The sequence below is a fragment of the Topomyia yanbarensis genome, chromosome 1, assembly GCF_030247195.1.
Source record: "Topomyia yanbarensis strain Yona2022 chromosome 1, ASM3024719v1, whole genome shotgun sequence".
NCBI classification, from domain to species: Eukaryota; Metazoa; Arthropoda; class Insecta; order Diptera; family Culicidae; genus Topomyia; species Topomyia yanbarensis.
In genome coordinates this window covers 20987087-21011903 of record NC_080670.1, presented here as the reverse complement: position 1 = coordinate 21011903, position 24817 = coordinate 20987087, and the positions used below count along the sequence as shown (strand labels likewise).

Below are 24817 nucleotides of genomic sequence, written 5' to 3'. Positions count from 1 at the left end.
TAGTCTGCTCTCCTGGTTTTCGATTCGTTCCAGTATCCGGGTGTTGTCGAAATCGAAGATGTGTCCTTCTTGCAATGTGTGTTGGGCTAAACCAGTTCTCGCATCTTTTTTCTTCGCGAAAAAAAAGATGAAAAAAGATGCGAGAACTGGTTTAGCCCAACACACATTGCAAGAAGGACACATCTTCGATTTCGACAACACCCGGATACTGGAACGAATCGAAAACCAGGAGAGCAGACTAACTGCAGAGATGTTTCACATCAAAATTCTCGGCGAGGAAAAAACGGTGAACCTACAAAGAGAATGTGGAACGTTCTGCACAACATACGACGGTCTGGTCACCAAGCTTCGACAGTGTTTGAATAGCGAGGAACGCAGACAGTCGAAGAGTGATCGCCCGCCTAGCGGTGGAGAGTGAACGAGAGTGAATGGAGATGCGTGATATAAGTTTATGTGAGTTAATTGTAAATTGTGTTTAATTTGTGAATGCTAGCTTTGTAATTTTTTGTGAACAAATTGATGTTAACGTTAATGCTAAATAAATGTTTGTAGGCGTCCGACGATGGCTGAAGAGCAGTAAGCCGAAACGTTACGTGTAGTAATGGGAAAATTTGAAGTTTTCATTTTCACCGAGAAAAGTCAACAAGTCCATGAAATAAATATGTTGCGGTGACCATAAAATCTTATATTCATCAGTTGATCAAGTACGAAGAAGTATGTTAATCGCCAAAGAAATTGCCATTAAATATGGCTACGATGGCAGAAAGTTGATGCAACAGTACCAAAAGGCATCAATTAAAATTGCGAAAGCTAGCAATCGCATGAAGTTTTTGCTGAATTGTAGAAAGTGCAAAGTCATCCCTACGTGTCTGAACTACAGGGTTGGAATCAACCTGAATAATGATCGATCCCGTCGTGAGTTTGAAAAGGTATTATTCAAGCACAGAATTCGCATTATCAGCATAATGGTGGCCGACACCAAACGAACGCTAGCTGAGTTGAAGAGAACCAAAATGTTCTATTCCAACCGAATGGAACTAATCTATCAACAAGCCGACGTCCAGCGGGTGAAGAAAATGGTGGAGAACAAGACTGTGGTGGTACATAACTCCTGTAAAACGAGAGAGACACGTAAGATCGAGACACTGAAAAACAGGAGAATTGCGTCTCTCACTCGCGGTGGACAGTGGATAGAAAACACCACCAATACACAAATCCCGGATTTTCTGGAGAGAACGTTGAAACTGGGTCCGAATTTCAATGTTCAGAATAACAACCACATCCCCTACGTTGAAATGATTTCGGAATTGGAAAAAACGGTGAAACGTAAAGAAAACGCAGACGAAATCAGAACAGAGGTTTCCACTGCCATGATAAATTACATGAATTTCAAAAAACAACCTAGACACTGCGAAAATGAATGGATAAGCAAGGACATATGCAGGAGTAAGAAATTCTTGGCAGAAAACCCCAATCTGGTTATCACCAAAGCGGACAAGGGAAACAAAACCGTCATCATTGCATCTGAGGAGTACGAACAGAAAATGGAGGACCTTCTGAGTGATGAAAGCACGTACAAACAACTGAAATCGGACCCCACATCGAAAGTTCTGAAGAAAATCGGTGTATTGGTGGATGGGTGGCGCGATAGCAAGTACATCGACGCGCGCACACACCGGAAGATAAAAATATCCAGTTGTAATCCACCAAGAGTCTATGGTTTGCCAAAAATACACAAACAGGACAGACCTCTCCGCCCGGTGGTTTCGACGATTGGATCAGCAACGTACAATGTGGCCCAATTCCTATCTGGAGTGATTGGAAATATAGTAGGGAAAACTGAGTACCACATTAAAAATAGTTTTGAGTTCGCTGATCAAATAACAGGAACACAGATCACCGAAGATGTAGTTCTTTTCTCTCTGGATGTGACGTCGTTGTACACGAACGTGCCTGTTGATTTTGCCCTGGACTGCTTGAACGAGAGATGGGAAGAGGTGGAGAAACACACAAGCATCGATCAACACAGTTTCATGGAGGCGGTCAAGCTTGTGTTGGAATCGACGTTTTTCGTACATCGGGGTGTAATATATGCACAAACTTTCGGCGTCCCTATGGGCTCTCCACTCTCACCAGTCATTGCGAATGTGGTGATGGAGCGATTGGAACAGAAGTGCATAGCATCATTAGAGAGAAAACAAATACCTCTAATGATGTACCGTCGGTACGTAGACGATTGCTTCTGTGTGGGCAAAAGGGAGCACATTCAAGAAATCTTAGACTCGTTCAATAATTTCCACAGTAAACTCCAGTTCACCATTGAAGAGGAGGACAACGGGAAATTGAGATTTCTTGACATGATGCTAACCAGAAACCATGATCGCATCGAAAGAGTTTGGCTACCCAAACAAGCGGATGGTAGATATCTGGATTTCAATTCAGAGAGTCCCTATTCGCATAAATGCAACACGGTAATTGCACTCGTAGATCGAGCAGTTAAGCTCTCCGACTGTAAAAACCGACCAGCGGCAATCGAAACAGCCAAAAAGATATTGCGAATAAACCATTACCCCTACTGGTTTGTTCGCAAAATTCTGAAAGATCGGGTCCATAAACACTATAATGGCCTACAGCAGAATAAAGATGCGACTGCTGAAATAGCATATGTAGCTGTGCCATACGTCCCGGGACTCAGTGAAAAACTAGAGAAAATTCTGAGAAAACACGATACAAAACTTGCTTTCAAGCCAAAAGATAAAATAAAAAACAGAATTTTCTCCAAACTGAAAGACCCGATCCCACCAGGGAAACAGAAGAACGTGGTGTATTCGATTCCGTGTGGAACAGGCGATGGCAAAACGTATGTAGGACAAACGGGGAGAAGGCTGGAAACGAGAGTAGCGGAACACAAGAACGACGCGAAGAAAAAAGATGCGAGAACTGGTTTAGCCCAACACACATTGCAAGAAGGACACATCTTCGATTTCGACAACACCCGGATACTGGAACGAATCGAAAACCAGGAGAGCAGACTAACTGCAGAGATGTTTCACATCAAAATTCTCGGCGAGGAAAAAACGGTGAACCTACAAAGAGAATGTGGAACGTTCTGCACAACATACGACGGTCTGGTCACCAAGCTTCGACAGTGTTTGAATAGCGAGGAACGCAGACAGTCGAAGAGTGATCGCCCGCCTAGCGGTGGAGAGTGAACGAGAGTGAATGGAGATGCGTGATATAAGTTTATGTGAGTTAATTGTAAATTGTGTTTAATTTGTGAATGCTAGCTTTGTAATTTTTTGTGAACAAATTGATGTTAACGTTAATGCTAAATAAATGTTTGTAGGCGTCCGACGATGGCTGAAGAGCAGTAAGCCGAAACGTTACGTGTAGTAATGGGAAAATTTGAAGTTTTCATTTTCACCGAGAAAAGTCAACAAGTCCATGAAATAAATATGTTGCGGTGACCATAAAATCTTATATCTTTTTCATAACTTTTTTTAATTGCATCGTAATGAAAAATGACGTAGTGGGGCAAATCCGACCTCTAAATAGTGGGGTAAATCCGACCGGTTTTTTGCTAAGAAAATGTTTATTTATCAAATTGAAATATATTTTTATTGTTATTTTATATTATTTTTACGAAAAATGGTTCATAATTACAAACGAAAGACACAAAAACGTGATGATTTTAGTATTCATCAAGAAATTGCTCCGATGCAAATGGGAATATCATCAGGTGCTACTGCTCGTGATTTTAGCATTCCAAGATTGACATTAAACTCCATTTTCTTCATGTTACAATTCAATAAAACAACATTAATTGATTTATCATTGAAAAACCATAAAATTTTTTGTAATATCTGCAGTAAATCAACCAAAAACATAGGGGGTCGGGTTTACCCCACCATTTTTGAAAACAGCAAAAATGAACATTTTCGTTAGAAGCTTGGATCTCAAAATATTCCCTAGATCCGAATAAAATGCTATATATAGAAAGTTGCTCAGGAGTCTAACCTTTAATTTGGTATATAAAACGACTTGATCCGATGTAAAATGAGCATTTTACAGCCAAAACCATTTACTAGGTCGGATTTACCCCACCTTACCCTATGCATTTCAAAGATTGAAACGAAGAATACTAAAAATGCATATAATAAAAGCTTTTTGGTATTTTTCTTTTTATCCGTGTATGCATTTGGTGAATTTTTTTTATTAGCTCATTTCGCTTATTTGACAGGCACGTTTGTGTGATTTTGACGGGGCCATTTTTTACATTTTTAAATATCTCCAAACTATGAGATTACAATTTTAAAATTCTTCCTATACTAAGTCTAAGAAGAAAAAATATACAGCTATCTTAAAACCAGGAATACAGTTCGATTTACAAGAGGGAGTACAGCGTCGGTTCGTGCCCCCAAAGAGTGCTCATCGATGTTTCTCTCGTTAGCCCGTCGACGAACCGGCGCCAGTAGCGACGTTTTTTGGCTTTCATCAAACTCCTCATGCGTGTTTCCACCATCGCGTACTCTCAGTAGCTAGCTAGCAGCCCGTCGTCCCGGAAGGTCTTATACGCGGCGGCCTTCTCCGCGTACATGTCTGAGCACTCTTTGTCCCACCATGGGTTGGGGAGACGCCCGCGAGAGTTCGCGTCTGGTACGCGTTTAGTCTGAGCTTGAATCGTGGTATCGAGAATCAAGCCAGCCGTATTCTTCCTCCGGAGGAAGCTGTTGAGTGGACTCGATTTTGTCGGATATCGCTGACGCGTAGCTCTTCCAATCAATATTTCGTGTGTAGTCATACGAAATATTGATTGTATTCGGTGGCCCTGAACCGTGTAACAAGTTGTTTAGTTTCGTCCAAGACTGTTGAGATTTTCGCGTTTCGTAATTTGTGTATATGTATGTGTGTAGTTAGTGTCAAGAAAATAAATGTAAGATCTTACGGTAAGCAGCCCACCCAACACCCACGCAGCACGCAGCCATCCACAACATGCAATAGTTTCCACCACCCACCACTGGTAGCGCATATCGAAGGAAGTAGGCGGCCATGGAGGGTGGCGATAACCATTCAACTTTAGGGACGGAATGGGGCGGAATATGTGGATGACAGGAGTCAACGGTCAAGGTTCGAGGTGAACGACCAGGCCTAAGAACGCCAGTAGCCTGAAAACCATCTAGCAAAGCAGTACTCGAAAGACGAAGATAAGACTAGTTGAAGCTAGGAGAAAAATAGTGAAGCAAGGAGAAGAAACGTTCCAGAAATTAAGTGAAGTTGCAACTGTGTGACTAAGAAAGCGGTCAGCGAATAATTTGAAAAGACAATCAGGTAATTCCAGACAAAACTTCCCGAACCTAACCAACCGCACTTAGATAGAATTTCCCGAACCCAGCCGACCACATACACGACAATTATTAAAATCCAACCCCAAACGTACCTAAAGGACCCTTCGGTTTACCCTTGGAAACCTCCGGAGCGTGCGAGTTTCAGACCCACAACCCACTATAAAACGCGACCGCCATCGCGGAGTCAACACCGACGCCATTCCAATCGGCATCCTTCAAGCTTCCTAGATTCATTACCACAACGAGGATAGTACAGCAGGGTTACCGAGGTCCTCCTGCAGGCAACGAGACGTCGTCTACCAGTCGCCAAGACCCCGTGGCCGCCCGCGAGTTACAAGGAAACTGGCCTCCAACTAGCACGACGACGAGACGCAATAGCAGAAGGGGCCCCGAATCAACTGCATCTGTAGTGCCGCCATCGGCACCCAAGGTAAAGGGCGAACACGAATTTATTGCGACACCGAAAATGTCATGCCAATTTTCTTATAATGTTTAAAATCAAACCAAAATTAGACAGAATTGGCCTCATACCACTCCAAAACACTTAGAATAGTGGCATGATGCCAAATCTGGCCAAAATAGCGGAGCTTCGTCGTGCTACTGCAAGAACGGCAAAAGGCGCTTCTCGAGGCACTCAGATTTGTAGATCTCGCCATTTACTGTGCCCTTTGTCACGAAAGGCTCACTGCTCAGTCCGCAAGAGCAGATGGCCTGCCAAATGAGATATTTGGAGGCGAACTTCGACGTTTTCTTCTTCTCAAATATGTCGTCCACATAGAACTTGCTCTTGCCGGTGAAAAACTCCAACCCCGGAATTTACTTAAAATCGGCTTTTATATACGTTTCGTCGTCCATCACACAGCAGCTATCTTCTCGTAGAGCTTCCGTGCCCGAGTTTTAGCCGTCGATTGTTGCCGCTCATCGCGGTTTGGGAAGTTCTGTACCTTGTATGTATGTAGTCCAGCTCTCTTCTTTGCATTATGGACGTAGCTCTGCGACATGCCGATCTTTTTAGCCAAATCACGGCTTGAGACGTTGGGATTTGCTTTAATCATCCGCTTCACCTTTCCCTCCGTCTTTTTGTTCTCCGCTCCCGGTTTTCTTCCAGCTGCTTTACCGTGGTCCAACGTCAACCGCTCCAGGAACCGCTTCAACACTCTGGAGACGGTTGAATGGTGAATGTTCAACATTTTTCGCAACTGCCGGTGCGACAGGTCAGGAAATTCCAGGTGTTTGGAAAGAATTTGTTCTCTCGACTCGCGTTGGTTCACCTCCATTTTCGTTGAATCAAAAAACACGACTTCGAGTTTGACAGCATGTAAACAATACACATCAATGAGAAAGTGTGCAAAATTTGGTTGATTTTTACCCAATGGTAAAAAGTTATGCCCTGTTGAATGTGTCGCAATAATTTCGTGTTCACCCTTTAGGAGTAGCCTAAGAAAGTGAGTGGGAAAAGTGCACAATCCGAAGAATAAAAGTGACATCGATATCCCGAATAAAGTGGGTTTTTTACTTGAAGGTCAAACAAGTGTTTTCTTGGCAATAGTTTGCGATCGCAAGCCTTCCCTGAGAAGTGTAGAGCGGGGTCTCAAAAGTACTGGGAGTAACGACCCCGCCAGTTACAACCGTTAGCAATATTAATTACGATTGGCAGATGGTCGCTGCCGAGGGGATCAAAGGCTACCTTCCACATACACTCTAACCGCAGCGATGTCGAACGGAGGGACAGGTCTAAGGCGCTCGAACGTGCTGGAGGGGCAGGAATCCGTGTCATTTCACCCGTGTTCAAAATGGTCATATTGAAGTTGTCGCAAAGCTCATGGAGTGAGGTAGATCGTCATGAAGGCAACCCCATGCCGTATCGTGGGAGTTGAAGTCACCTAAAACTAGCCTCGGTGCAGGGAGGAGTTCCGCAATATCGCAAAGCCGTCGGTGGCTAACTGAAGCTCTACGGGGGATGTAGGTGGAAGCAATGCAAAGGCCTTTGCCTTTAATTCTGGTTTGGCAAGTGACAACTTCATTACCTGGTGTCGAGGGGAGGTCGATTCGATTGAAAGAATAGCACTTTTTGATCCCCAAAAGTACTCCTCCAAGAGTCTTTTCGATCCAAGCGAATAATGATAAAACCGTGGAAGTGTAGGTCTCGTTCTGAAGTAATCCATGTCTCGCATAGTGCAAATGCATCGCATTTCAAGTTATTTAGTAAGATTTTAAAAGAATCGATTTTCGGGATAAGGCTTCTGCAATTCCATTGTAGAGCAGTGATTAAATCCGTGACCTCGTCCGATGAATTAGCCATCGAAGGATACAATCGCTGAAAGGAGGGGCCATTTCGCAGTGAACTGCACCATAAATGTGTTTTTTCGGCGGGGAGAAAACTTATCAAGATGCTTTTAAGAGGGTCAGAAATATTTAGTGCTTTAAAAATACGGTCCACAATGTCAGACAAATTTATTAAGCCAGCGCTGGTTTCTTTCTCTGGCTGAGATATGGGAACACTTAGGGTTTTCGGTGTGCCTGAAAGTGCTGGGAACTCCTTTTCTGAGTGCAGGTTTCTGAGACCGGGAGCGAATTGCTTCAGGTTTGCACCAGTACTTCCTTGAGTAGTTATTTTAGGGGGGCCATGAAGAGACGCTTTCTGGCCTTTACGGCGAAGCTTGGAATAGGAAATGTTCCTCCTTTTTGTATTGCTTCTAGGCACAGCAGATGTTTCCTCCTGGGGTTCATCGCAGTCGCCTTCGTCAGTGGACAAGTTGGTATAGATGTTCATAGAGGCCAGTGGCTTAGCTATCTTAAGCATTTCTGCAAAAGATCGCTTAGAGCGTCCCTGAAGGGAACGCTTAAGATTCTCCTCGCGCTGTTTGTACGCGGAACATGCCGGAAGATCATGTGGGTTTCCCCACAGTAGAGACACTTTTCGATATCCCTTCCACAGAAAACATCCTCGTGATTCCCACCGCATTTCTCACAGCGGGCCTTATTGCTACATTAGTAGGCTGTGTGTCCCTACTGTTTTCAATTAGTACAGTTGACCCACGGCACAAGGAGGCGAACAGGTAGACGAACCTTGTCAAAGAGAAGGTAGTTGGGTAGAGCAGAACCGGCGAAAGTCACCCGATGGGAGTCTGAGTTGACGTATGTTTTCTTCCCGTCAGCTGCGACTGATGCTGAATGCAAACGTTTGCACTCCAGTAACTTCACTACCTTAAGCATGGGGTCTTTGAAACAATCAGTCCCATGTTTCAGCAGGTCCTTGCAACTCAGACTCGAATCGGAAACGACCTCACCAACTTCAACCCTTTTAGCTGGTATATACATACACCCTGTACTCTTTCGTAAAGGGCCTATAGCCAGCAATATCGTTTGCCTGAGTTAAACAGTTAACAACCACCCGAAGCTTATCAGGGCGAATTTTCGATATTTCTGTCACGGCCGAATACCGATCCGTTCGAACTCGAGGAATCTGCAACAGATTCAAGCACTTTTTGTCTTTGGTCCGAAAGAAGATCACGAAGGGCCCGCTGGCCTAGCTTGGATATACTTTGACCCGGGGAGCCGATTTTGTTTCGACATCCAGCTCACCTTGAGATGAACCGCCGTCAGGGGAAGTCATTTTTGCACGGGCCTATTGCCCAGTGCACGTTAGCAGGAGAACCAAGAAGGGGAAATGTAAAATAATACTTGTGTATGTAACGGTATCCAGACGGCTTACTAGAAAAACACTGCTTCACTGGTCACTGGTCAGCTAACGGTACTCAGAAACAGAAACACAAAAGAAAGGAAAAAAATACTGAAACCTCGACGAGGCGAAGAGTGCGCAAGATAACCTTGAACGCAGATTAGCACCATTCTTTGTCGCTATACACACTGCACGGAATGACAAAAAACACTTGTGTCTCGACGGAGCGCTCGAAAACGAATGATTTTACTGTCAATTGTCTGAATCGGTTGGTGTTCGAATCACGAAAATCTATCACCAATTAACAAAAAGTAAGCGAATACTTTGTTTCCTTACATGTTCTCAATGTTTTTACAATAATACGAATTTTTCAATAGTGAATATTTGCAAAACCAAATAAAATTTGCAATCAATTTTTAAGTTGGACGTTGCTAATTCGATTGGTATTTAAATGGCGCAAATCAATCAACAATTGACAGCGCTACAATCGTTTAAAATTATGCCACATTTTCCTGACGCTGATCGAATTTAGAATTTTAGTTTTACACATAGTCCTATACAGTCCAGTACAACATATTAAATGCCAAAAAATAATAAATCGTTAGTCAAGTATCATATAATTTCAATCACCGTTGTGACCCACTACAGATCATTCTCAATTTACTGTTTGGAACCAAATTGAACAGTAAACACCCGATATGGCTTCCTTTAAGTACCACTTTCCTGTCATTTTACATCTCACCTGAGTAAAACAACCAATATTATTTCACGACCCGTTAGAGCTGCTAAGCTTCTCGTTAGCTAAAGCAATCCGGGGGGGGGGGGGGGCAGAGACAGATTTGATGGGGCCATCGTCTGCTAACCCTCACTCAGTCGGCTTCGGTCGACTCTTTCTGCCCGGCCCGGATTCAAATCTGAGTCACGGAGGCAACCTTTTCCTAGCATAGCACTCGAATGTTTTGGGAACCGTTTGGGGCACGTGAAAACGTGCGAAATTCACTTTGCCGTACCGGTGCTCTCCTATGCAAAGGGAAAATAGATCCAGCAGCCGGATCAAATTTTGGCTGGATTATTGTAAACATTCTAATCCAATTATTTCCTGCTGGTAGGGGCCTTTGTTTCCGACATCGTCATGATCACCATCATCATCATCATCATCAGTTTCATCGTTGTCGTTTCTGCCCATTAGCCAGGTATAGGCTAGGCGACAGAATATTTAAAGGTATATCCGGCGGTGTAAGCCAAAACGGTCTGATTTCGCTGGAAGTTATGGCCTCACTTCTAATCCTGTGTCAGCCTGTATCGTTGGGTAATTGTAAACAAGTATTAAATTTGCTTAACATGATTTTCGAACCAATTTGGCATAGATACAATACAGTTGAATAGCTGTTCCCAAAAATTAAATTTAAACACGATACTTTTATATCAGTTATTTAATGGGTGATATAAAGTCCGAGGAATAATTACCTACAAACTGTCACATTTAGTTAATCGAAAGGTTAGTGACGCCACGGAATTGTTTGCTAGTTGCTCGAAGTACCTTCATTACCATTATTGTCATCGTTTCAGTTTTCCGCCCTATCCTTACGACTGTCGACTCTGCAATAACCGGAAATGAAATCGTTTCGCAGCTGGTATGAATAATCGCATATCAGATACCTATATCGGTAGTAGTGCGTGATTTTATATAGCACGAGCACTCCTGCCAGCCAGCCAGCCAGCCAGAGTACATATCGCAACACGTGTTCAACGGAGTTGACAAATAAACAGATTTAAATAGCGGTGACTGTCGCCATCACGTCTTCGCAGCAATCATTTTTCGGAATGAAATTCTCGTATAGGATTTCATCCGGTAGATTTACTAACCGCCATCAAGCGGTTTTACAAACACTTAACATTTTTCCGCTTATGCGTGGCATGAATAAAACTAAATTACGTATTCGTGTCTATGTGTGTGTGTGTACGTCTATGAAAATGGTGTGGATTCAAGTACATACCGAGATTCCTAACCTTTACCGGACGTGAAACCGTGTGTACTCCACAGACAACCATCTGTTGTAGCACCCTTTAGCGAGGCCATCAACTGAATGATCCGCCATAAAATGTCATAAAATTCGCTGGCAGCATTCCAGCTAAATGAAGAGAACGTATGTGGCACATCCTCATCCGGTCGGGATCCGGTCGAGGGTACCAATCGACATCATCGGTGGCACCCGTCAAAGCACGGACTATAATGGAAAAAAGGTAGTTGTGGCTTTTCACTCATCCATGGTTTACGTGGAAAAATTTGGAAATGTTGAATTTTTCTGCAGCTTTTAGTTTGATTCTAGTTTCGGGTGGTGACAATGATTTTTTGCGGATCCTACATACTGTTTCAGTTACGTAGCCAGAAATGTGGACCGGGATTTTATCGATTCTGAAGAAAATGAACAATTTATTGGAGGGTTATCGACTGTTGGTAGGGTTTAAAGCAGAGATGAGAAAAAGCCGGTGAATACTGGCGCGGTTTAACAAATTTTCACACGTGTTTGCGATTACCGCACACTGTAGTCCGCTTTACCGGTTTGGTATTTATTTTCCATCACCGTTCGAGTTTAGATTGAAACAAAAAAATCAAAACCAACCACACAGCAAATTTTGTCAGGTTCTTTTCAATCAAATTGTTTGTTATAGAACAAACTATGAATAATGCGTACAGAAAACCGGAAATCTGTTCAGCCTGAAATATAATTTTATTGATAAAATCTAAATACATTGGTTGATTTTTGAACAATTTCGTGTTATGAATCTATTGATATTACCGTTGAGCTAGTCATAGAATTTTTTTGATAAAATATCGCTTTCAAGTTGTTTTGACATCATGACTCGTTTCGATTTGGTTAGTGATTTTCGTTTCGCTAGTCTAGCCGCTATGCCTTTTACAAACAATAAAGCAACACTCGAAATAATTCATTAAATTTTTCCAATAAAATAAAATCAAATCTATGCTTTTCATACTGCTTCGGGAGAGTAGCTATTGGCTTAGGTATTGACTCATTTGAATAGTGTGACAATCAGTTATCCTGAAACAATATTGAAAAGTTTGAAGATGACGCCGTAATAATCGAAAGAGAAAGTAAACAAAGAGATGCTCTCATTAGCACTTAGGACCATTTGACATGTCTGTCGAGCATAGGTTAAAATATTCGCTCATTCTCACGATAAGCAGTTTATCGCACAGCTTTTTCATCCTTAGTAGGCACGGACCCAACTTTTCACCTTTCAAGAAATTGCGAGAATTTGCTGACAATGCAGTATGGAAGCGTGATAATTTCGCAGCTTCGAACCTCGTGATAACTTAAGTTCAAGAAAAACCATTAATATATTACATTATAGAATTTATTTCCCCACATTATTGCTGTGTTTTCAATCTAAGGATCTGTATCTACTCATTTTTGCGAAACCATTAGTTATTCGGCAGTTTTACACTAGGCGCGAAAATATCATCTCATATTATACCGCGAAAAGATGAGATCCAATGCTACCTTGTCGAAAAAGGTTGGAGAGCAAACAATGTTACATCGTATGTTTGCTTTTTTATTGCTGGTCGAAGTAGGTGAAAGATCGCCTTATTCTGTTCACGAATGCGATAATTGTAAACTCTGCTGTCGAGATTTGTCTGTATACATTGAAGAGAAAGAGTTTTGATAATTGATGCGCATTTCAAAGTTTTAAGTATTTTCTACTGTAAATTCAAACATCAAAAAGCGGTTCATTCGTAACCGAGCGCCCTTTCAGTTTACACACGCGCGTTGTTTGTTGTAACATTACCTTGAGTTAGGCGATATCGGTGAAGGTGTTTATCCCAGCAAGGGCTGGAGTATAAACATTACAAACGTTAAATTGTGTCAAGTAGTGCAGTGTATTGCGGTACTAAACAGTTTTCTTGCCTGAAAGACGGCTTTGTTTAGACGAGGTATACCAGCTCTCTACTGTGTGAAGGTCACGCGGGTGACGGACAAAAGAGACGAAGGATCAATGCACCTACCAGCTCGTCAGGAACCAACTTACTTTTCTTATCGATTTTTTTTATTATTGTTTATGATTTTTTATTTTGATTTAAGTTAAATAGCGCGGTCGAGCGTGTTGCTCCCGCAACAAAATGGAACAAACAGAAGGATCACCCTCCGAAGACGAATATTATGGGGAAGAGGAACGTGTATCTGGTTCGGAGACAGATGATGTTATGGGCGATCCACTTCCCTCACTTTCCTCCAATGTCACACAGCCCCCGAGTCAAGGTTTACCAGGATAGATCCGCTGGTCCTTGGGTGGTATACTTTCCGCCCAAAAATAAATCGTTAAACAGCATAACTGTTGCACGGGAGCTGACAAAACGTTACTCGGCCATAACGGAGATTAAAAAGGTTCAGTCAGATAAACTGCGCGTAGTCGTTACTGACTTGAAACAGGCCAATGGTATCGTTAGCAATAGCCTCTTTACGCTGGAGTATCGCGTCTACATTCCTTCTCGTGATGTGGAAATCGACGGTGTGGTAAGTGATGCGGATCTAACTGTCGATGATCTGATGAATGATGGGGTTGGCCGCTTTAAAGACCCTAACCTTCAATCAGTTAAGATTTTGGAGTGCAAGCAATTGCACTCAGAGTCCATCAAAGATTACTATCCATCAGACTCGTTTCGCGTAACCTTCGCCGGCTCTGCACTTCCGAGCTACGCTGAAGTGGGAGGAGCTCGTCTACCTGTGCGTCTGTTTGTACCGCGGGTCATGAATTATTCTAATTGCAAGCAGCTAGGTCACACGGCCACCTACTGTAACAATAAGCAACGGTGCGGTAAATTTGGGGAACGCCATGCGGATTATACTTGCAGTAAGCCCGCTGAGAAGTGTGTTTACTGTGGGGAGAATACGCATGAAATTTTGACATGCCCAACGTACAAACTTCACGCGGATAAACTGAAGCAATCCGCCAAAGATAACTCCAGACGCTCTTACGCAGAAATGCTTAAAAGAGCTGTTCCACTTATCTCCGAAATCCCATTCGTTCTCTCGCCAACTGACGATAACGCCTCTAACGACCCTTGCGAGGGGCATTCTTTGGCTCTGCTTGGAAACTCTAGGAAAAGACCAAATCAAAACTCACCTGAACTTCCTCGTAAGGGTCCTAGGTTGTCCAAAACAAGGGTACAAAATAACAATAATTCAACAACTGGAAGTGCTGCCACAAATCCGAAGATAATACCTCCTGGTTTTGGGAAATTGAGATACAACCAGGAGTTCCCAGCACTCCCCGGGGCACCAAAAATCCCAAGTGCTCCCATTTTACAGTCATAAACTTAACCTAAAACGGGATTCCTTAAATTCTCTGACATTGTGAACTGGATATTAACAGCTTTCAACATTACCGATGCTCTGAAAAGCTTGCTGGTTGCTATTCTAGCAAGAGTAACAGTAACAGGAAAACCAGCCTTCGACCACAACTCGTATCGACCGATTGCAATGCTATCCTGTATCCGAAAGTTATTCGACAAAATGATCTTATTTCGCCTCGACAATTGAGTCGAAGCAAATGGCTTACTGTCAGATACACAATTTGGCTTCCGCAAAGGGACAAACGATTGCCTTGCGTTGCTCTCAACAGAAATTCAAATGGTATATGCTAACAAAGAGCAGATGGCATAAGTATTCTTGGATATTACGATGGCTTTCGATTCAGTTTCTATCAACATTCTTTATGAGAAGTTGCACCAGCATGGTTTTTCACCAATTTTAAATAACTTTTTGCTAAACCTGTTGCCTGAAAAACAAATGCATTTCTCGCATAATGATTTATCGACATCGCGATTTAGCTACATGGGCCTTCCCCAGGGCTCATGTCTAAGCCCTCTTCTCTACAGTTTTTACTTGAATGACATTGACGAATGTCTTGTCAATTCCTGCACGCTAAGGCAACTTGCAGATGACGGCGTGGTCTCTATTACAGGTCCCAAGGCCGTCGACTTGCAAGGACCACTGCAAAATACCTTGGACAATTTGTCTGCTTGGGCTCTCCAGCTGGGTATCGAGTGAACCAGCGAAACTACGGCTTCAGTTATCGGATAAAACTATTGCTCAGGTTTCAACATTCAAATATCTCGGGGTCTGGTTCGACTCTAAAGGTACATGGGGATGTCACATTAGGTATCTGAAACTGAAGTGCTAACAAAGGATCAACTTTCTCCGTACAATAACCGCAACATGGTGGGGTGCCCACCCAGGAGACCTAATCAGGCTGTACCAAACAACGATACTATCAGTGATGGAGTACGGATGTTTCTGCTTTCGCTGCGTTGCGAGCATACATTTCATCAAACTAGAGAGAATCCAGTATCGCTGTTTGCGTATTGCCTTGGGTTGTATGCACTCGACCCATACGATGAGTTTAGAAGTGTTGACGGGCATCCTTCCACTAAAAAATCGATTTTGGGACCTCTCGTATCGATTGCTCATTCGATGCGATATTTTGAACACATTGGTGATTGCGAATTTCGAAAGGCTTGTCGAGCTTAATTCTCAGACCCGATTCATGTCCTTGTACTTCGATTACATGGCACAGAACATCAATTCAGCTTCGTATAACGTCAACCGTGCTCATCTCTTAGATACTTCTGCTTCAACTGTATTTTTCGACACATCCATGAAGGAAGAGATTTGTGGAATCCCGGATCACATTCGCCCACAAGTGGACCCAAATATTTTCTATAATAAATACCCTCAAGTCGACTGCGGCAAAATGTTCTACACTGACGGATCAATTCTTGACGGGTCCACAGGCTTCGGGATCTTCAACGAAAATCTTTCTGCCTCATTCAAACTCAATGATCCTGCTTCAATTTACGTTGCAGAATTAGTTGCCATTCAGTATACTCTCGGGATCACCCTGCCCGCAGACCATTACTTCATCGTTTCGGACAGTCTCAGCTCCATTGAGACCATCCGTGCGGCGAAGCCAGGAAAGCACTCACCGTATTTTCTGGGGAAAATACGGGAATATCTGAGTGCTTTATCTGAAAAATCTTACCAGATTACCTTGGTTTGGGTTCCGTCACATTGTTCTATTCCGGGCCATGAGAAGGCGGACTCTTTAGTCAAGGTGGGCGCATTAGAAGGCGACACTTACGAAAGACCAATTTGCTTCAATGAATTTTTCAGTATCTCTCGTCAAAGGACGCTCGAAAGTTGGCAAACTTCATGGAGAAATGGGCATCTGGGACGGTGGCTACATTCTATTATCCCGATGGTATCAACGAATGCTTGGTTTAAGGGCTTCGATGTGAACCGGAACTTTATTCGTACGATGTCAAGGCTCATGTCCAACGATTACTCGTTTGATGCGCATCTCCGTCGTATAGGGCTTGCTGACAGTAAGCATTGTGTTTGTGAGAACGGCTATCACGACATCGAGCATGTTGTTTGGCTGTGCGCAGATTACTGTGTTGCCAAGTCCCAACTAATAGATTCTCTTCGGGCCCAAGGTAGATCACCCTATGTGCCAGTCCGGGACGTCCTGGAAAGCCGTCACCACCCCTACATTTTTCTTATCTACACCTTTTTGAAAACCATTGATGTCCAAGTTTAATACATTTTCCCCTCTCATTCACAGTAGAACCTCGTGAACCTCTCCCTGTATCTACAATATGGCATTGCTTTACGAGTCTACGATGCATACCTTTCTTAATAACCGTCCATCCAGAACATCATGACACATGTCACAAGAACATCATGACAGCATATCCCCCACAATCATCAACTAGCCAACGAGAATGTCAATTTTACAAAATTTTACAATATGTATCCCACTTCCTACCTTTTTCCTTTACTAACATAAGAGGGGAGCAAGCCGCCCCTAAATACGGCTTTCTCTTCCCCCACTAACACGTGCGATGTACCTTAAAAAATGAATTGTCGGCCTCGTTAAGCTACCGTATTTGGACCTAAATAAACTTAGTTATATGAAAAAAATCAAAAAGCGGTTAAAAAGGAGTATTTTTAAGCAATCTGTACATTTTCCGGCTCAAGAGTTTTTGATTTGGTTGGATTTATGGTTATTTGATAATAAAGTGTTGAAGAAATGGCTATTCTTAATGAAAACGGCTGCAGAAAGTGTACGTTAATAACGCTGTCGATTGAAATTTCAAAAAACCTGAATAAATCTGTTTTGTGTATTGAAAATCTGTATTAAATCTGTATTCTGTATCAGGTCTGCATCTGCGCTTAAAAATCTATATAATACAAATAAATCTATATAAATGGCAGCTCTGGTTATGAAATGAAAGAGCTTGTATATTAGGTTTTACACCAACCGGCATAACCCCGTAAAACGAGCCGGATGGACTTCGTTTGACAATTCTCGGTGGTTTGTTACATGGAAGTTACGTGGGTTCGAATGTAACACCCGTAGGACTCGCACTCACGCAACTGACAAATACGATTTTCGATTGATTGACACCGGTGTAGTGGATTGCACTGGTTTTGCACTTTCTATCAGAAGTGTCAATGGAACATACCCAGTTTCTGCACTTCTGCTAGAAAGTGCAAAAACGGTGCAGTTTCAGTGCACTCCACTACACCGGTGTCAATCAATCGAAAGCCCCAAAAGTAAACAAACCACCGAGAATTCTTGAGCGTTTTTTCAAAACGTCATATCTGCAATGAGTTACTCTCTTTGTTTACTTTCTCTTCTGTTAATAATTCGGTCACTTTAACATTTATCCCTCAGCTCTTTGCATAATATGCTAGTTAAAACCACCGCCTTTCGATCTGTACTGTAAAATAAGTGAAAAGTGTTATAGTGACGCCGTAAAAATCGAAAGAGAATGTATAAACAGAGAGTAACTCATTGCAGATATGACGTTTTGAAAAAACGCTCAAGAATTGTTAAACATGAGCTTCATTCATCACGAGTTCATTCATGTCGTCATCTTGTAGAACTCAATTGAATACTGAGTGTTCATTTTTGACAGTTCGCTTGTACTGTTTACTTTACATGGACTTAGAAAAATTCTTTACGATTTGCTTCGAGCGAATCTAGTCGTCCACAAATTTTTCCAAGTCCATGAAAACAGTACAAGTGAACTGTCAAGAAAAGTGAGCTTAACTGTGTCAGTAAAGAACCTAATACCGCACAAGGAGTGATTTTTTTTTCAAATTTCAGCACAGGTTTAGATAATTTGTGCATTCTAATTAGTGAAAATACATCAGCCAAGAATGGCCATTGTTTTGCTGGCAAAGAGAAACAAAAATGATTAGTCGCTATTAGGTTCTTTACGGACGCAGTTAACCTCACTTTTCTTGACAGTTCACTTGTACTGTTTGCATGGACTTAGAAAAATTTTGTGAACGACTAGATTCGCTCGAAGCAATTCGCAAGAAATTTTCTAGGTCCATGTAAACAGTACAAGCGAACTGTCAAAAATGAACACGTCAGCGTAAAGTATTCAATGTAACGACGATAGAGGAATATTTTTTTGCTTTTTTTATTTGGCCCACTTGACAGGTATATCCCGGAATCAAAACAATGATGTTCCTACCACTGATGCCAGCGACAATCCTAATCTAGTGTTCTGTACCTACTGGAGCAATCAACAGATCCCAAATTTTCCACAGGAATTTGGGACGACAAAAGGAATTCAAAAAGTGCTGTGCTGAAAAATTTCATGTGTCGAGCCACTCTAGTGTGTACGTGTAGGCCGGAAGGTTACCACCGTTGATGATGATTTTCTAATAAGTGATGTACAACTTCATCTTGGCCTGGTTTATCCTGTCAATTTCAGTTTTGGGATATGGAAGAACAAGAAAAGGATAAACTTTGTTTTTTTTGGACTCGAGATATTCGTTAAACACTATCCAGAGAAACGGCTTCCCGAAAGATAATCGACAGGAAAAGGGTTCACAAAGCAAAACAACCTTTAGCCTCCGATAGGGGATGGATATGAGGCGATTATACAACAAGCAGAGTTAAAAATAATCGAAGCTCTTTTTTGATGGCTGAAAATGAACCTGATGCGACTCGCGGTGAATAGAAAAAATATTCATTCAAATATCCATGTTATTCATTCAGTTGAATATCGTACAATATATTCATTTCACTAATTATATAGGAAAATGTTTTCAAATGCCGGAAAAGTATATGAAACAACAATCATCATCGCTTACATTGTGCCAGGGCATACTTTGATACGTTTGATTCGTTGCTGCACGGCCGCTTCGTGTAATAATCGGAGACGAATGAAAATCTGCATGGATGAATGGGCGGTTTATTCGTTTGACGTTTTCAGCTGCGTCACTGAATATTGAAAATGAATGCGGCTGAATTTGAACAATTTTCATTCAATGAATTTGAATATTTTTAACTCTGACAACAAGCCTTATATCGAGATAAAACCGACGACTCTTCAAAAATAGCCCGGTATAACAAACATACGGTTGCTGAATGTCGTTCGACTTAATTGCACTCAATATCAATCAATTGTGTCGAACCGTAGCATGACTTAATCGAATAATGAGTACCCCATCTCCGGTGGAAGGTTTCAGCATGTAACCAGTCAATTAGTGCGCCTATTGTTTTATTGGAAGTACGCTCCTTCTTCGACCTGTGTGCTATTAAATATACTGAAGCTACAGCTTGGCATGGGTGATTGAACAGGTTTCATGATGGTAATCCATCAAAGGGATGCACACCCACACGATTAATGTAGATATATCGTAATTGATGGAGGGTTTATAGGGATGGTTGATATATTAAATTGGGCGTACTCAAACTAGTGAGGGGGTCAGGGGGGACCTACAATTAACTAAAGTTGCAAATGTATCCGGATTTCTAACCTTGCCTACCAAGTGTTTTAGGTTTAGATTTATGTCCGTTTCCTCGTAAAGATGTAGTAATAATTATCCGAAGCACCTAGGTTGAGCTGACAATCCAATACCAAGCGCATGCGTTTCGGCTGCTGAATCACACCTTTTAATTCACAGAATGTGGACAAAATATGGAAACAATTATTGTTGTCGATTTTGATCGTTGTTCTAAGGCTAAAGAATGTCCTAGTATACTATAAATACAAACGATGTGAATAATTCTACTCAGTTCGGTGTGCTTTGCTCTGGACTGAGTTTGCTGAAATCAGAAATACAAGCTCCGAGCGTCAGTTCCTCTTTAGAAGCAATAATGGTGTGGTTTAAGCGCAATAAACAATAATATTAAGGCTAATAAATAGTATATAGCAATCAAATTAATTCTCACGAATAATTCAACTAAGACATCGCCTTTTGACATGCGAATCCGTAAGCAAACATTCACCTATTCAATTTGTTGCCTCTACCTCTTCCAAGCAAGAGAACCAGGAACCTAGCTTGTTTAGGACCGCACTAACCATGATGAAACTAAAACATACACCTCATTTGAATATTCATGTATTTTTAGGTTAGTTCCGGTTCATTTTAATACAGCCCGGATATGAGAGCGCGAGCATAAGCGAGAACCCACCCGAATGCATGACACTGCCATTGTCGACAACCGCCGGGGTGGCTCGGTTTTCCTACCCATCCCCCCCCCCCTCACTGGATGCTACTAAGAGCGGTCAGATGGTTACCCGAGGGCAGATCCACCATTTTATTACATATTATTAGTCCGGCTGGTTTGAGTATGAAACATTGTGTTGTAATCTATGCCAACTGGTAGATATACGATAAAAAAGCTCTCAATTTATTGTAACCCCCAGGGTGGGTTTCTGTTGCAGCGCCAATGAAGCAGCATTACCATAAATTAAAATTTATAATGTGGTTAATGATGCAATGGTGACTTGGTGCAAGGTCACAGTGCATCATGTTGGAAGGAATATTCAGGTCAGTCTGAACTGTTCGTGCGAACAAGGAAAGCGAAAGCATAAAATGTCACCTCAAATGCATCACACTTGTAAAAATCAGCAGTGCACGGCCAAGAGAGCGGCAACTCGAGATCCCTACCATGCAACACCCACCCACCGCAATGATTTCGCGGGGCCGCGATTATGAGCAACCTTTGTGTGCCAAACTTGACGACCGACGGATGCGAGGTGGGTAATACTCCAACTGCAAAGTATTTTTTGAGTGTCTGCTAGAAAATCTTACTTTGCATCAAACGTTTGATGCGAAAAAGCGTGTTCGCCGAAGCGTTTAACATTGGAATGCTGTTTTTTCCCGCGGTCGCATTTCCGAAATGATTTCACACGATGTTTACGATTTTTGCTTCAGATTTGCGGATGGATAATTTTTAGCGATTGGCTTCGTTACACTCACTCACCATTTCGAAAAGGGGCAAATTAAATTCGACGAACGCACTGCTCTATTGAATGCTTTAAACTAATGAAGCATAATATTCAGTTACCCATGTGGCATTTTCCAATTGGTTAATTAAGTTAAGCAAATTCCCGATACCGGAAAATGGTGCTTTTGATACGAGATAATTTATAATTTAGTTTTGACAAAAAAAAATAGGTGAAAACATATTTTTTCGACCAAAGAGGAAATTTTATTAAACCGCTTTAGCTCGTGAAGGGCACAAAACAAATAACAAATAAGTTTCGATTTCACTGGTCGACCCACCTGGTTTGGAAACGACCACTTCCGCCTTTTCGTCAAACAACAGCTGCAGATCTGCCCTGTTACAAAGAGATTATTTGCTGAAAAAGAAGTAGGTATCTTAACTTTTTAAAACTATTTTCTACTTTGACAAAAAGAGATCCTGATGGGAAAGAATGATTTCGCTTTCCGCAGGGGGGATAACTGTCCATAACAGCGATGGTCAATTATACTGAAATGTACAATACTAAATATACTGAAATAGACCTACTTAGTAGCAAAGCAAATTTCGCAAATCCAACCATATTGTCTATCCCGAGATAAACTAGCGTTTCGTCGATTTGTTGCTATATGTGTCACACATGAGTGCGAACGAAACAAAAATAAACGTCAAATCGTTTTTTCGCTTGCTCTAATACATGCGTGATTTAACTAAACAACACTCGGGCGTGTTCGAAGAAGTATTTAGTCTACGTGTTTGCCCGGGAAGTAGAGATTGATGGTATAGTCTCCGAGAGAGGCTTTAATTACGAAATATGGGGTTGGCTCCCTCTAGTCGCTTTAGTCAGTCAGTATGCAAGCAATTGCGCTCAGCTTTTCGCCAGATCTATTCTACCAAACTTTGTTTTTTTTAACGGAGCTGGACTACCAGTTCACCTTTTTGTGTTGCGCGTCGTTGCAAACAATGGTGCCATAGAGTTGCCCGTTGTAGAAACAAGGCATGGCGTGGAAAATGCGGAGAGAATTATGAAAAGTTTTGCTTCTGTGAAGAGACTCCTCATGAACTCTCGACATATCCCACATATAAATTAACGGGGAATCACTGATGCATTCTTTTGAGGATCGCTCAGAGAAGAAATGTTAGAAAGGGCTATGCCACCGTAATGATTGTTCTTTAACCCTTTATAAGACCCAGAGTTTGGGGCTATTGATGGATGTTATATTAATAGAAACACGGTTCTTTCACTTAGTTTAGAATATATTTACATTTATTTCGTAATAAAATAATGTTTTGAAAATATACTTGGTACCGCCCGTACCGCCGTTAGAAAACGTCAGTCTTCGTAATGTTTGATGTATTTCCAACGATATTGGTGGAAATATAAAGACAAATCGTGCTGGATCGGAAATTCAGAAAAGTTGAGTTACTGATTATTACCTGATTAATAGTAAATAACCCCTGGGTTCTGAGGATAAGTTGAAAAATGAGACCACAGATGACAGACGTTTATTTATTCATTTAATTTTTTTCTTTACAATTTTTACCACCCATAAACCAAATTTTCAGATTAAAAACAAGTTACAAATTTGCATCACCAACTTATAGGGTCTGGAGTATTTTTTTCATTCATATATTCGCGCAGCAGCTGGAAGTGGCACTACCAACGGAAGAGCAGCTAGGCGCAGTTGCCCTTGAAGATGGCTGGAGAGATATCCGATCCGCCATAGGTAGCACCGCAGCCACTGTTCTAGGTACGGTGGGCCCGGACCGAAGAAGCGACTGGTACGACGGCGAATGAGAGCAGTTAGTCGAAGAGAAGAATGCAGCATGGGCGAGAATGCTGCAACACCGCACGAGGGCGAATGAGGCGCGATATAAACAGGCACGGAACAGGTAGAACTCGGTTTTCCGGACCAAAAAGCACCAGCAGGAAGACCGAGATCGCGAAGCGATGGAGCAGCTGTACCGCGCTAAAGACACACGGAAATTCTACGAGAAGTTGAACCGCTCGCGCAGGGGCCACGTACCACAGGCCGACATGTGCAGAGATACAAACGGGAATCTTCTCACGGACCAGTGTGAGGTGATCCAGAGGTGGCGGCAGCACTACGAAGAACACCTGAACGGCGATGCAGCAGACGACGAGGATGGCACGATAACGCACCTGGGAGCACGCGCGGAAGACATTACACTACCGGCTCCGGATTTCCAAGAAATTCAGGAGGAGATCAGCCGGCTCAAAAATAATAAAGCCGCTGGGGTTGACCAAATACCAAGCGAGCTACTAAAACACGGTGGCGAGCCACTGGCTAAAGCGCTACACTGGGTGATTACCAAGATTTGGGAGGAGGAGATTTTACCGGAGGAGTGGATGGCAGGTGTCGCGTGTCCTATCTACAAAAAGGGCGACAAGCTGGATTGCTGTAATTACCGAGCAATCACCCTGCTGAACGCCGCCTACAAGGTACTCTCCCAAATACTATGCCGTCGACTATCACCAATTGCAAGAGAGTTCGTGGGGCAGTACCAGGCGGGTTTCATGTGCGAACGATCTACCACGGACCAGGTGTTCGCTCTTCGTCAAGTACTGCAGAAGTGCCGCAAGTACAATGTGCCCACACATCATTTGTTCATCGACTTCAAAGCCGCATACGACACTATCGATCGAGATCAGCTATGGCAGATTATGCACGAGTACGGATTCCCGGACAAACTGACGCGATTAGTGAAGGCGACGATGGATCGGGTGATGTGCGTAGTACGTGTCTCAGGGACGCTCTCGAGTCCCTTCGAATCACGCAGAGGGTTACGGCAAGGTGATGGTCTCTCGTGTCTGTTATTCAACATCGCGCTGGAAGGTGTAATAAGAAGAGCAGGGATCGACACGAGTGGTACGATTTTCACAAAGTCCGTATGACGTTGATATTATTGCACGAAACTTTGAGAAGATGGAGGAAGCCTACATCAGACTGAAAAGAGAAGCCAAGCGCGTCGGACTTGCCTTCAACACGTCGAAGACAAAGTACATGATAGGAAGAGGTTCACGAGAAGATAATGAGAACCGCCCGCTTCGAGTTTGCATCGGTGGCGACGAAATCGAGGTGGTTGAAGAGTTCGTGTACTTGGACTCACTGGTGACCGCCAACAATGATACCAGCAGAGAGATTCGTAGACGCATCGTGGCAGGAAATCGTGCTTACTTTGGCCTCCGCAAGACACTTCGGTCGAACAGAGTTCGCCGTCGTACGAAGTTGACCATCTACAAGACGCTGATTAGACCGGTAGTTCTCTACGGGCACGAGACCTGGACCATGCTCGTGGAGGACCAACGCGCACTTGGTGTCTTCGAACGGAAAGTGCTGCGTACCATCTACGGTGGAGTGCAGATGGAAGACGGCACATGGAGACGGCGAATGAACCATGAGTTGCACCAGCTGTTGGGGGAGCCGCCCATCTGTCATACCGCGAAAAT

At 42.6% G+C, this 24817-nt stretch overlaps 2 protein-coding genes across 7 annotated transcripts in view; both read left to right on the top strand.

The window, feature by feature from the left end:
* Nucleotides 1-24817, top strand: part of LOC131677065 (probable G-protein coupled receptor No18) — a 138826-nt gene that overhangs the window by 54970 nt on the left and 59039 nt on the right. The window lies entirely within an intron of this gene.
* LOC131693729 (uncharacterized) lies at nt 717-11261 on the top strand. The gene is made up of 2 exons (XM_058981828.1): nt 717-3150; nt 11152-11261. Exons 1-2 carry the CDS (start codon nt 717-719, stop codon nt 11259-11261), a joined length of 2544 nt encoding a protein of 847 aa, XP_058837811.1.

Coding starts and splice junctions, on each gene's coding strand:
- LOC131693729 (XM_058981828.1), top strand. CDS start 717: ATGTTAATCGCCAAAGAAATTGCCATTAAATATGGCTACGATGGCAGA. Junction 3,151..11,151: donor GGTCACCAAGCTTCGACAGT/GTTTGAATAGCG, acceptor ATTCGCTGGCAG/CATTCCAGCTAAATGAAGAG.